This window comes from Danio aesculapii, chromosome 22, assembly GCF_903798145.1.
Source record: "Danio aesculapii chromosome 22, fDanAes4.1, whole genome shotgun sequence".
Taxonomy (NCBI): Eukaryota; Metazoa; Chordata; class Actinopteri; order Cypriniformes; family Danionidae; genus Danio; species Danio aesculapii.
In genome coordinates, this window is record NC_079456.1 from 12367743 (window position 1) to 12383301 (window position 15559).

At 36.6% G+C, this 15559-nt stretch overlaps 1 protein-coding gene across 1 annotated transcript in view; it reads right to left on the reverse strand.

Moving 5' to 3' along the window:
- The window catches only part of gnav1 (guanine nucleotide binding protein (G protein) alpha v1), a 48200-nt gene that overhangs the window by 15599 nt on the left and 17042 nt on the right, over nt 1–15559 (reverse strand). The window contains exon 4 of the mRNA XM_056448560.1: nt 13673–13833. Within this exon, the coding sequence (XP_056304535.1) occupies nt 13673–13833 (161 nt within the window). The remainder of the gene's footprint in view (nt 1–13672; nt 13834–15559) is intronic.

Here is a 15559-nt window from a genome sequence, read left to right on the forward strand (position 1 = left end):
GATTAAGGGTGTCTGAGGGCTCTTTTTTTTCCTCTAAGACCATTTTATTATTCTGTTCATGTGAACTCAAAACCAGGTTGCGCTATACGCTAGTACGTCAGAGTAGATGATTTAGCAGCGCTAGCTTGATTACAAACGCTGTTGAACTCTGAAATATACACACTGTTACAGCAAAGACTGCTATAGCAAACATTAGGATATATTCAATTCAATTCCAAAGTATATACAGGAATCAGAGAGTGAAATTCAACACCTTTTAAGAACTTTTTAAGACTCTCTCCATACATTTTATGACCTTATAACCACTTTTCAACCAGAAACACTGGCGAGATTTTAACTTATAGTGTATTTACTAAGTACTAATGTAAGAAACTAATCCAAAACTAAAACATTAAACATATACTGAATAAAAATCTATTAAATCTAGCTAATTCAGCAGGTTGGCGCTTATAGAACTGCAGAAATAATGGTGTTGCCTTTGGGTACTGCAGTAATCAAAGCAGCAGAATGTCAAATTTAGTAGGATTTCATTGATTTCATAAACTACACAGCATCCTGATATTCGCAGATTTAATTCAGGCAAACTTTAGCATACAGTCATACATTGCATAATCAAACATAATATAAAATTTAATACCTTGCAAAATAGCTTTTAAGACTTTAATTTAATACATTTTTATGGGCCTTAATTTTCTTGACATTGATTTATCAACTTTTAATACTTTAACATCCCGCGGACACCCTGAATTAATGTTTGTTTCTAAAGCGCTTTTACTATGTAGATTGTGTCAAAGCAGCTTAGCACAGAAGTTCTAGAAAACTGAAACTGTGTCAGTCCAGTTTTCAGAGTTGAAGTTCAGTTTAGTTCAGTTCAGTGTGGTTTAATTTTCACAGCTGAAAGTCCAAACACTGAAGAGCAAAATCATTAATGCGCAGCTCCACAAGTCCCAAACCAAGCAAGCCAGTGGCGATGAACAAACTTCACCAATTGATGAAAGTGAAGGAAAAATCCTTGAGAGAAATCCGGCTCAGTTGGGCACAACCATTTCTTCTCTGGCCAAACTTCCTGTGCAGAGCTGCAGTCTAGGCACTGGAGGCTAAAGAATGCTGGATGTCCATCGTGGATAACTGCAGGTGTGAGTAGATCAGGCTGGCCCACAGGATCAAAGCAAAGACTCGTGAATATATCAAGTTTTAATAACTGTAGTATACTACTTAGCATTGCAGCTTTATTGGAGTTAGCAGTTTTATTGGAAGAGTTTAAACACATACTCCTTTCAGAGGTAAGCTAGCATACAACGTAAACTTAAGTTTTGAAAGAGAAACTGTGCTAAAACAGTTTTAAGAGAATATGAAAATGCTCCTTTGTATAGCTAATTTCTGACTATGGTCCTGCTATTAATAGCATAAATTTGTTGTTTTCCTAATTGTTTATTAAAGTAATAAAAAAAAAAAGTAAAAATTAAATTAAATAAAAAATTTTTATTAAAAAATTATGACTCGACAACATACATTATAGTGTTTTGAAAAAACAAACAAACAAACAAAAAAAAAAATGCTAGCCAATAAAATAACCACATTTTGGTGACAGTAAAACGTTATTGACATTGAGCGACAGGTTGAGAAATCGGCAACAAATGCCTGAAATCACGAGCAAATCGGTGCTCGTTTACATGAGTGACAATCACACAGTATGAACTATCGAAGACGCGATCTGAGATAATTGCAGATGAGTCCCCGACACTCGTGAGATATTTGGCATGCTAAATATCTAGAGCTGACGGCGATTCAAATCATGCTGAGTGAAATGAGTTCTGATTGAAAATAACTTTGGTGATCACCTAGCGCCAATGAGAGAGGCATCTACTAGGTGTCTGTTTGACATGTCATCGGAGCAATACCACAACCCGCTTCTAAAGTAAAAACAGTTGAGGAGAAATTACTAATTCTCTTTAAAGCCTGATGAGCAAAGTAAGTTCAATTTCTAAAGCTTAAGCCTTCTTTTTCCATTATGTAGTTAATAACGAAATATATACTACGTGATCTCACATTGTTTTCATGTGACTTCTCGCATGTGTTTGGTTGTGAGACGTAGTTTGGACAAAGTTGTTGGCGATTCTTCCTATTTTAAAGTCATGCAGTGTGACCCCCACTGTCGCCAATCCATCCTGTAAACACAGCACCAACAGAACGCTAGCCCAGATAGACATGCCGTGTGAAAACATCTGTGACACGACTACTTTGAAAATCATGCAATCATTTTACTAATGTTCCCATGACAGCACAGTGGCACTATTGCAAGCAAGAACAAGCACACGACATAGACATGTATTGTTGGGACGTTATTTGAGCGGACTTTGCTTTTCAGGTGAACAAATGTATTTAATGCACAGATAAGTATTCGTTTATGTTTCTTTATGAGCAGAACATTCACAGAGCTAAATATTGAGCTATTGTGTACTTCATTGGCGTGTGCACAAGCTGGTTAAAGGTGTGCTCTGTTGCTCTTACATTGTGGTCAGTACGGCCAAAGTCCCTTTAAGGCAAGTCATTTCACTCGGCGGGTATCTTTGAAACGCCTCTCAAACAGTATGCTCGGACATTATATTTGAATGGTAGAACATAAAATTCTCCAAAATTGCTTGCCAAACCTATGATTAAATTTCATATTAGGAATCACCAATGAAATTAAGCAACGACTCTCTCTTTATGTTCATTTCTAAACGTTCTAATCACACAAAATCTGCAGAAATTCACCTCTGATTTGAGCCCCTCCCCCAGAGAATTGTCAGTCTATATCGATCGATTGATGATTGGCTCCCAAACTAGAAGGCGGGGCTTCATTCACCATATTGACCGTTACACTTTATCCTATTCAAAACTATATGAGTGACATGTCTTGTGTATTCAATATCTTTGGTACAGCAACACTTGTGTAGCACAAGCCATTGAAATTAATAGGCTTCATATCAATGAGCTTTCCGCATCCAGTGTGAAAGCAGTTTCACTCTGTGCAGTGACGACAGCTGGAATGAGAGTGAAACCTTTTATATTTACCCTCAAGCATGAGCAAATGACCAGAGAAGGGTCTCATGACATTAAGGTTAACTTTCTCCAAATTTCAGGAGGTAGAATATTGATTCTATGATAATCATGCTGACACTACGAACCTCAAATTTGTGCTTTGGAAATAATGTACATCTATTTGAGAGAGAGAGTGGGCCTAATCAACTCACTCTTCTCGCTTACCTAATAGGCCGACCTTTGGCCAGCACCCAAATTTTGACTCTAAAGGTAAGGGTTTCTTGCTGAAACATTGGAAGCTCAGCCATGGGATAAGCGCGCATCGCCTGGCATTCTCGGCATTCACGTGTTGGTTTTCCGATGTGACCGCAGTGGGCTCCCCAGTCTTTGAAGAGAAAAATGATGGCACGTCTCTTGAGGTTGTATATACTTATAAAGCCTCCTCTTTTCGATTAGCCTCTTGTCTCACTTACATAAACACAAATCATACTAAAACCTTTTTGGTATGCTGAAACATTTTACATGCTAAAAATGTGGGGCATACTAAAACATTTACCGCCATTTTCGACTGATCTTTTCAGTAGCTAAAAATTTAGCGCATTCATAATTTAAAGTGTACGCTATTAGTTCATTTTAATTTTATTTTCAGTACTTCTGGTTATTCCAGTCACCTGTGTTTGCTTTTAGGTTCAACTTATTTTTAATTTTGTTGTAACAATTTCAGCTAACAACTGTTAAGCAACATATTTGTTGCTGCCACATTAAACACACTTGTACAAGGCCTGTTGCTGTTTTAGTGACAGATAAACAGACACACAAACACACAATATCACACTCCGTCTCAGTGCCAGTGCGATTCCTTGGCATTCCAGCTCAGTCTGATCTTGTAAACCCCCTGGGCGTCACGACAGGCGATGAACACACGACTTCAGACACCTCAGCAGAGACGCTGAGCGTATGAGTGCGAGGTGTGTTTCTGGAAGCGTGTCTGGGTGCATATGACAGACATGTCGTTACGTGCATCGGGATGCAACTTCCACTCACTGCTGGCCTTCAATTCCCAGCGGGACCCAAAGGCCCTGTCGCTGTGAATCTGTCTAACTCTCTATAACACTCCTTAGGGAAAGGCGAGGGCTAACTTTACCAGCTTCAGACCTCAGAAATAGTCTCAAGATAAAAAGCTGCTAAAACCAGTTTCTGGTGGTTATTAGCTGGTCCAACATTCTCATTATCTGGTCTACAAATTTGGTCAGCTGTATCTATACATGTAGTTTACCAGAAATGTTACAGAAACACCTTTCATTTCTACCAGAAATTCTGAAGAATATTGGAGCCATTGACTTTTATAGTAGTTTACTATGAAAGTCAATGGCTGATTTTCCCAACATTTTTCAAAATATCCCCTTTTGTGTTCAGCAGAAGAAAGTGACTCAAATAGGCATCTCAAATGTTATTCTGAAGAAAAATTTGCTTAAAATTCGTTACTAGGTTGTTGAGATGCTATAACTACTTTAAAAAAGTATAAGCGTATAGATAACAAGAGCTAGCAAGCTAAAGCTTTAACATAACTTAAACAGCATGTAGTCATAGGCTACTAGTGAAAAGAATGATTTGAAAAAGTAAGTAAACTAAAACGCCGGACGTTTTTGTAGCTAGAGACATTTTTTTTGCTTTAAAAAAAAATCATAACTTGACTTCTTTTAGCTAGTAGCTTCCAAAATGGCTAATCATTTTCAAATAAGCATAAGCTAACATGGCATGTAGCATAGAGTTAATAAGGATGTCTTTCATGAATAAGATTTGACGTTACCCTTTTCATGGCTACTTTGTTAATCTTTTCTAACAAAATTTAGCTTAAGATTGGTTACTCTTTGTAACTAGGTTGTTGAGTGGCTAACTACTTTTAAAAAATATTAGCGCAAATAACAAAAGCTAGCACGCGTAAGAAAAGTAGCTTAAACAGCATGGTCAATGTCATACTAGTGAAAAGATCATTTTGAAAAAGGTAGTAAACTGAAACTGTGGACATTTTTGCTTTAAAAAAAGTAACTTCACTTACGTTAGCTTTGTTTTGTTAGTAGCTTACAAAATGGCTAATCGTTTTCAAATAAGCATCAGCTACAATGACATGCAGCTTAGAGATAAGCTAAGAGTGTCTTTCATGAAAAAGATTTAAATGCTCCCTTTTTATAGCTACGTTAATGTTTTCTAATGAAATTTAGCTTAAGATTGGTGACTTTTTTTGTTACTAGGTTGTTGAGATGCTAACTGCTGAAAAAAATTATTACTTTAAATAACAAAAGCTAGCAAGCGCAAGTAAAGTAGCTTAAACAGCTCGGCCAATGTCATACTAGTGAAAACAATGATTTGAAAAAGGAAGTAAACTAAAACTGTGGACATTTTTGTAGGTACTGTAGCTAAATTTTTTTTTACTTGACCTACGTTAGCTTTGTTTTGTTAGTAGCTTACAATATGGCTAATCATTTTCAAATAAGCATCAGCTACAATGACATGTAGCTTAGAGCTAATAAGAGTGTCTTTCTTGAAAATAATTTATTGACATGTTACCCTTTTTATAGCTATTATGTAGATGCTTTCTAACAAAATTTAGCTAAAGATGAATTACTTTTGTAACTAGGTTGTTGAGTGGCTAACTACTTTAAAAATGTATTAGCATAAATATGAAAAGCTAGCAAGCTGAAGTTTTATAGTAGCTTAAACAGCATGGCTAATGTCATACTAGTGAAAAGAATGATTTGAAAAAGTTAGTAAACTAAAATCTTGGACTTGTTTGTAGCTAGCTACTGACAATGTTTTTGCTTTTTAAAACTTGACTTACGTTAGCTTTGTTTTGTTAGTAGCTAACAACATGGCAAATCAAATAAGCATATGCTAAAATGACATGTAGCTTGGAGCTAATAAGCTAAGGGTGTCTTGAAAAAGATATGAAAAAGATATAACTACTATATTAATGTTTTCTAACAACATTTAGCTTAAGATTGGTTACTTTTTTGTTACTAAGTTGTTAAAATGCGAACTACTTAAAAAATTGTTTAAATAACAAAATCTAGCAAGCTTAAGCAAAGTTAGTAAGTGAAAAATTTAGTAAAGTACAACTTCTGACATTTTTGTAGCTAGCTATGGACAATGCTTTTTGCTTTAAAGTAATGTAACCACTTACGTTAGCTTTGTTTTGTTAGTAGCTTACAAAATGGCTAATCATTTTCAAATAAGCATAGCATGACATTTAACGTTTGGGGAGCTAGCTAGACATCCTTAGCTCCCCAAACTGTTGCTAACTGATCCTAAATTAAGTTTTCACCTAAATTTACTTTAAGTTGGCTAAATAATTTTTGTTCAAAGGCCGAAGATGAATCACCATCTCTTCCTTTGTGACTTTGCGAAGAAAAACAACAACATCTTTTAGAGTCAAATTTAGACGATCCATTCCTTTCCAAAGCCGGTTCATACTCCAGCAGCATGACATTTCAGAGTATTTTTAGCGTTTGAAAACCTCTTCTGGTGTTTCGTAGGTATACTTTAACTCTCGAATTGATTTGACACCACTTTGACCTCCCACCAAACATCCCTTCCATCTTCTCCCTGAAGTATCTTGCCTGCTCAGTCCATCTCTAATCCATTTTTTCCACACAATTGAATTTTGTGAAATGACGGTCAGGGTTTCAGGGTCGTGGTTTTTGCTGGAGGATTCAGAATAGCGAGGCAAAGCAAATGAGAACAGATGAAAGGTAAAATGGAAAGATGGATGCAGGAGGTGAGGAGTTCGTACCCGGCCCGGTGAAGACGATGGAAATGCCCTCTGATAAATGTGACCTTTAGCAAGAGAATAAGTGTGTTTGTGATGGAGTCCTGCAGGTCTGACATGACAGCTGAGGAGGAAAGGCTTTTAAACCTGGAGAGCGAGAGAGAGATACGCTAGGATGGAGACACAGAGGAACTGCGTTTAAGTGTATTGAAGCAGCTCCACGCTATATTTGATAAAGTCATTAGCCTTCTTTTCAGTACAAACGAGCATCCTTTTATGCAAATAAGGCTTGTATTAAAATAAAACACATTTTTGTACATTTTCAAGCACAATTATGTTGCCATTACAAGTTAAGTGTGTGTGTGTGTGTGTGTGCGTTTTTAACTCTCTTTAAACCGTAACTCAAAACAGTGTCATGGTAATAATTTAGTTGCTCTCGGGTGACAAGCGTGTTATTGACTCTGTATTATTGACAAAGTGTCTGGAGGGGCTTCTTGGCCCCAAGGGGCAATGGGGGGCAGGAGTACCTGTCAATCAAATTCTCTCTCGCATGACACACACACACGCGTCACTACCTACAACCCCAAATCGGAATACGTTGGGAGAGTATGGAAGTGATTTCTAAATTTACTTTGACTTGTAGTTAATTGCAGACAGTACAACAAACATTATTTAATGTGATCCTCATGATCTGAATTGTTTATTTTTTTAAATAAACATCTATTCCAATTTTGGTGCTTTCAACACATTTTAAAAAAAGTTAAAGCAGTAAAACATTTTCCACAACACTTGACTAGATATTTAGGGACTGAAGACAGCAAGTGATGAAGTGTTTCAGGCGTAATTTTGTCCTATTCTTCCTGCAAACAAGTCTTAAAGTGGGCAACAATACGTAGTCTTCATTGTCGCATTTTGTGCTTCAGAATGCACCACACATTCTCTATTGGAGACAGGTCGGGACTGCAGGCAGTCGAGTCAAGTACCTGTATCCTCTTCCTCTGCAGCCAGGACTTTGTAATGTGTGCAGAATGTGGTTTTGCATTGTCTTGTTGAAATATGCATGGGCATCTCTGAAAAAGACATCAGCATATTGTGCTTCAAAATCTCTTTGTACTTTTCAGCATTAATGGTGCCATCCCAGAAGTGCAAGTTCCCTTTGCCAAAGGCACTGTCACAACTCCATATCATGACAGACCCTAGCTTTTGGACTTGTTGCTGGTAACAGTCTGGATGATCCTTTTCTCCTTTGGTAAGGAGCACACGGTGTCCAATTCTCCAAAAAAAATAAATAAATAAAAATCGCAGACGGCGCTTCTGGACATTGTTACCATAGGGCTTCCTTTTGGCACAGTACAAATTTTACTGCCATTTATGGATGTAACTATATATTGTGGTATATAACAAAAGTTTGTCAAAGTTGTCCTGAGCCCATGTGGTGACATCGCTTATAGATGAATGATGATTCTTGATGCAGTACTGCCTGAGGGATCATAGATCACTGTTGTTCAGCTTAACCTTGCGCCCTTGTCCTTTATGCACTGATATTCCTCCAGATTCTTTGAATCTTTTAATTATGTTATGCACTGTTAAAGGTGAAACATACAAATGTCTTCCTATCTTTCTTTGGGGAACATTGTTGTTAAACATTTCAATAATTTTCTCACGTATTTGTTGGTAAACTGGCGATCCTCAGCCATCTTTACTCCTAAAGGACTAGACCTTCCTTGGATGCTTTTGTACCAAATCATAATTACAATAACCTGTTTCAAATCACATCAATATTTAACAAATTTACTTCATTACTAGCCCTAAACTGCTCCTGTCCCAACTTTTTTGGAATATGTTGCAGGTCTGAATGACAGGAATGTATATTTACAAATAAAATGACGTTGATCAGACAAAACATGAAATATTTTGTGTTAATATTGTCTGCAATGAAATACAAGTCAAAGTAAATAAGAAAATCCCTTTATTTTTATTTGCGTTTTCTATACAGTCCCAACTTTTTCTGATTTGGGGTTGTATAATAAACAAATATTAGTATAACTTAATACTGATAACAGCAATGATAATAATACATTTTTACAAAAAATAAATAATTATTTTACATTTAAAAATTAATACATGAATTTGAATAATTTATTTGGGACAAATTACCAAAGTACAGCTCAGTAATGTGTGGGAATAGTGGTGGATCATGGCTGTGCTCTTTAGTGTGTGGGTTCTGATGTCAAACGCATTCGGTACGGACAACTTCAATGGTTTACAGCACCTCACATCTCACTCGCCTCCGTCTCCTCATTCTTTCTAACCTTTTCTAGGTGTCCCGCATGCTAATCAAAAAGACAAGCCATCATGTCAAGCCTCCATTGTATGACGTCCCAGCATCCATTGCAGGATATATATATATATCAACTGGCACAGGGTGCAGGCTTTGAGGTTTGACTGGTTTCTAATTGCCATTTATGAGTTACCACACACACACACCTCGCTGCGGCGTTTGAGGTTCATTTGCTGTGGCACAAACCACACGTCTGCGACACGGGTGACCCTCTCGGCTTCATTTAAATAATCAGCCTCCCGGTGTTTTAGTTTGCCATCGTGCACACACGCGTAATTGCACAATTCACTGTTTGAATATCCCACTAATCAGCCATTATTCACAGTGGGAGTGTCGGACCGAGTCACAGATCAGCAGCCATTACGGCTCAAAAGTGGCACATCAGTTCTATTACACCCACATGGAGCCCACGGAAACTGGAACCATTTGGAAACCTGAGCGAGCGCTCTAGGAAATCAATAAATCAGAGAATAATGCTAAATTTTAGGATTTATTAAGCTTCAACTTTAACCATTTTACCCTGACATTTTCTAAGTGTGTGTATTTTCCATTACAACAATGTTATTTTATTAAAATTACAAAACACAAAAGAGTTCTGAGTATTTTCAGCTTGAAAGGCTGTAACGCTCAAATTGACCGCATGCACTGCCTTTTCCAGTGTCTTTGAATAGGCAAATCTCTGTTGCCTAGCAACTTCATTCATTCATTTTCTTTTCGGCTTAGTCCCTTTATTAATCAGGGGTCGCCACAGCGGAATGAATCGCCAACTTATCCAGCATATATTTTACGCAACAGATGCCCTTTCAGCTGCAACCCATCACTGGGAAACATCCATACACACTCATTTACACACATACACTACAGACAATTTAGCTTACCCAATTCACCTATCGCGGATGTCTTTGGACTTGTGGGGGAAACCGGAGCACCCGGAGGAAAACCATGCCAACACGCGAAGAACATGCAAACTCCACACAGAAATGCCAACTGACTCAGCCCGAGGCTCGAACCAGCGACCTTTTTGCTGAGGCGATCGTGCTACCCACTGCGCCACCGTGATGCCTGCCTAGCAACTTCCTGCTAAAAAAAAAACGTATTTTCTGATAGCAAAAATGTGCTGTGTCCCAATTCGCATACTCAAAACTACATTCAACAAGGATGTACTTTTTGTGAAGAAAACATACATACCTTTGAGTGTTAACAGAAGAGTATGCAAACTTTGGGAAAATACTACTTCCAGAGAAATCTTCTCAAGTCTAATTATGCATTCAGAAGTTAATTTTCAAACACGTCTTTATACAAGTTCACATTGTTGTTGCAGATGAAACGCAACACAAAAAATGTCATTTAAATGTGGCCAAAATGTTGCTCTCCCACTTCCCAGACAAAGTGAGGTGCGCACCGTCGAGGGATTCTCTAGTAACTCGGATAAAAGGTTAAGCTATATTACAAATAAAGATCATATTTTCAGAGTAATGATGACTATATAGAATACTGAATGTAAATATGATGCGATAAAAATTCAATTCAGCTGAAGAGCATAGAAATCACCAAAAGGCAACACTCTGTTTCTATTTGGGAAACAACCACTAGATGCCGCTAGTGTCATGTGATGGCCATTTTGGAATGAAAATTCCAAAAGATAATTTTGAGGAATGTAAAACAATGTATTTCCTGTTTTACATATTTCTATAGCTTCTGAGAATCCAAAAATATGATTGAATCGCCTCTTGTTACAGTTATGAAATAGTTTGATAACAAGCAGGAAATGTTTAAGGGCCAATGACATGACCACACTGAAATGGTCTTTAGAACAACAGCATGGATAACTACCGTTAGACAGAATGAACTAAAAAACTGAGTTAAATATGAGTTACAATATTATATATTCATACACCCCCATTGAAAAGCAACATTTTAAACAATATCTCAATAAAAAGAAAAACAATTTCCAAAACATCTACAAGACTATGTTTAATATAATATCTGTTTAACTTATGACATGAAAGGATAACAATACTTAAATTACTAATTGTTTTGTTTTACTTAAATTTGGATGATGCAAAAATGAGTATACCCCACATCAAAAACTATTTTGTCTAGTTTTTATGGCCTCCATGATTTTTAATGACAGCACCAACACTTCTAGGCATGGAATGAATAAGTTCGCTACTTTTTGCAACATCTATCTTTTCCATTCTTCAAACACCCCTCTTTTATAGTTGCTTAAAAAGATGCTCAACTTAATGTCTCTTCAGAATTCCCCATATGAGTTCAATTGGATTCAGATCAGGAGACATATTTATAATAATATAACATATTACATAGATGTGTGTGTGTGTGTGTGTGTGTGTGTGTGTGTGTGTGTGTGTGTGTGTGTGCGTGTATGATGAAATGTATGAGTCAGAATTAAATTATTTTGGAGAAAGTGGCTTTTTACATAAAAGCTTTATTAGTCTTTCGTACAGACAACACTGAGGAAAAATGCTATATACTACTACAACATGTAATACTGCAACAAAAAGTGTACTGTCAGTCTGTTATCAACATCCCATTTTGAAAGTCATGTTAATTTAATTTAACATGTCAGTATTAATTTATATTATGCCAGTGCCTGAACTATTAAAGTAGTTAAAAGTAATTTGACCTAAAAGTGACAGTTCCAAGAAAATAAGCATGGTTAAAATATAAACATTAAGTCTGTGAAACACCCATTAAAAGTGCTGAAGATGACCAGTCTTGTGATAGTAAGTGTTGTATTGTCGTCTTTCAGGATGTATATCAGCTATAATGTGCCTTTTAAATAAATAAATAAATAAATAAATAAATAAAAACAAAGCCGCTGCTTGCCATCACGACAGCAATAAGATCCAATGGATGGCCGATCGATTTCACTCCAAAATGACAGAATCGCGGGGCTGCTGCTGGGCACTGCTGTTGCAATGGAGTGTTCTTTTGAATGTCGTCTCTTTGTGATTCTATGCTTTTTGATTCAGCTGTGCTAAATATGTAAATGGTCAGAATAGCCATTTTAGTAGTTGAGGATTTCTAGCAGTTCCAGTGGCATGATGTAATCTGTGCTCAATATCTTCATGCATTTCAAAAAATAGTTTTAATTTGTCTCTGAATTTCTTTGCTGACTGAACATAAAAAAGATTCAGGGGTCAGAACCCTTGTCAAATGACCAATTAGACTAGAATAAAACATTCATGACCTTTTACGGATCACGATTGGCCTATTGGAGCATGGTTTAATGTATTCAAATGAGATGCAAAACGTTTATTGGACCCATTACAGTTTCACGGTCTATATTCTCTTTGCTCAAGAATGATCAAAAAAGTAACATTATTGTGCTCTCTTTTCTAGCTAGTGTAAGCAGTTTCATTAAATCACCAAAACACCCGAGACAAAAGGAAGCAACAATAGATAACTGAAAATGCTAGAAGGCTAACTGAAAAAAAAACAAACAAACTAGGTACTAGAAATACCAAAGTCTGAAGTCCAGCTGAAAACTGCTAAATGCTAACTGAAAAATGCCGAACTCTAACTGATAACAGATACTGTATCAAACTAAAAACGGCAAAGGCTAATGCTAAAGGTTAACTGAAAAATTGCAACGTGAAACCTGAAAACGACAAATTTTGACTGAAAAATGCCAGACTAATTGAACAATGTCAAAGGGTGACTGAAAAAACACCAAAGGTTAATTGAAAATTCCCAAGGCTATCAGGGAAACACAGAAGGCTAATTAAACAAACACTGGAGGCTAACTGAAAATGCTGACTAATCGAAAACACCAAAGTCTAACTGAAAAAATGCTAAAGTCTAACTGAGAAACACCAAAGTCTAACTGACAAATGCAAAAGTTTTACTGAAAAACTGCCACATGAAAACACCAAATTCACACTAAAACCACACTAAAGTCTAATTACAAATACCAAAGGGTAACTGAAAAACATCAACGTCCAACTGAAAAAATACCAACGTCTAACTAAAAGTCAAAGGCTAACTGACAAATGCTGAAGGTGTACGGAAAAACTGCCACAAGAAAACTAAAAACATCAAAATCACACAGAAAAATGCAAGTCTCACTAAAAACACACATGTAAATTTAACTAAAAACAGCAAAAGACTGAAAAACACCAAAAGTTGGCCCAATGAACAGACGTCAAGTTGTCCAAGAATTCATATTTGTTAAAGAAAATCTGATCTAAAATTTGGTTCCAATAATTCAATCATATAAAATTCAATAAATATAATAATAATATTGTGTTGTCATTCCTATTGCTTGTTACACGTAAGTACTGTTAACCAAATAATGTTCAGCAGTCAGTCTAGCTCCACCATTTATTGCAGTACTATTGTACTAGGTACATTCACAAAAGTGTTCCAAAAAAGTGGTGTGGTATTACTTTGCTATTTGATACTTATGACAGTAGAAATGAAAATAAAGGCATATTGTACTATACTACAGTGAACCGTGACAAAGTAGAGACGAGTCATAATTACAAATGGTGGTTAATTCGAGACGTGTTACTTACTATAGTGCTGAGTCATTGAGTTCGTACTCGTATCCGCGTGCCGCAGACGAACGCACACCCGGATCCGCCCACAAACAGCAAAGGGCGTGGGCTATGAAGGGGAACAGCATCTGGTCTTCATCAAAACAACGGCCACACGAGAGAACCGAGTGAGCGTGAACCTGGAGAGAAAACATAAAACATGGATAAATAAAGCAATTACAGTTATCGTTAGCATGCTAACTGGAGCACTGCTGATAGTAATGAGGGAACAGAGTCAATGTAAACCTGAGGAAAACCATAAACATGGTTAAAAAAATATATCATTTGCACATCAAGAGGAGCTTAAAGAATTATTGAAGAACTTTTCTCAGGGTATAAGCACACAGACTGATTTATTTAAAAAAAAAAACAGTGATCTTCACTGCCTTGCTGATATATGATATAAAGTGGGTATCAGACCAAACAAGAAGCACTGCATTAAATTATATTTTTCTGCTTCATGTCTTTAAAATATGGAAATTAATTTTAGCCCTGTATTTTGAATAGCCTGCTAATGATGGCACCTGCGTTAAACGGTCTTTCATCTCTTTTTACGCTTTAACAACCAAATGGATGCCTAAGTCTATTTAAATGATTATGTTTGAATAACATTACAACATCGATGATGTAAAAGGAACCAAATGAAAATGAAAATAGTCACATAAAGCTCTCAGCGGAAGTTCATCATTGCCTGAAAAACACTAGCTGTGTACATAGCCCAAGTCCCTTTGAGTCAAGTCATTTCACTTGGCGGCCATCTTTGAAACACCTCTCGGGCAGTATGTTCAGGCATTCTGTTTGAATGGGGAGCCATCAAATTCTCCAAAATAGTTTGCCAAGCTTACGATTAAGTTTCATATTAGGAATCACAGATTAAATCAAACAACAACAACTACTGTGTCTTTAGTTTCTTTTCTAAACATGCGAATCACACAAAATCAGCAGAAATTTACGTCTGGTTTGAGCCCCTCCCCCGGAGAATCCTCAGTCTATGCGATCGCTGACTGGCTCCTGTACTAGAAGGCAGGGCTTCATTCACCATATTGACCGTTACACATTTCCTCGTTCAAAACTTTACGAGTGACATGTCTTGTGTATTCTGTAGTCTTTGATATAGCCCATTTTAAGAGCCAATAAATGCTAAAAGCTTAAAATGTTGCTAACATGCTAACTAAACAAAACATGACTAAAAAACATGGATAAAAACATCATTGATGTATTTTAAGAACCTTTTTGGGGCAAAACATTAAAGTGAAAAAAGATTAGCATGCTAATTAAAGATAAAAAACAGAATATAGTGTGAATTGCCAACCTCCATAAGGCCATAAATGGATTAAAAATATTGTATGACCAGGAAGGATTTTATTCAAAAATCAAATTAAACCTTTCTTAAATTGTACTTTTTTTGTAACTTTTAAAAAGCTACAGCTTAGCATGCTAACACTATCACTCCAAGTAAATACAAGAGAACAGCAAGTGTGAACCTGGAGAAGGACCATAAACATCATTTGTAGCTACATCCATGGAGGACGTTAAACTTCCTGTCATGTTCGAGTCAAATCTGACCGTTTTACGACTTAAAACACCCTTAGATATCTGCCACACTGTGCACTTGAACAAGTAAAAGTGATGATCATTTCTTTCATTGAATTTTGACTGTTTCAATCAACCGTGTTACACCTGTTACCGGTCAAAAAGCGAACACCGTAGGAAATGAATGGGTATCCAGACTATATTCACTCATCAAACAGAAAACATTCCCATATACACTACCCCAACTCACTCACTCACACATTTCAGAACAATGTCTTTTGAGGGTACACATCTCTTTCCCATGCTTATGTGCCGATCCTCCCATGTGATTAC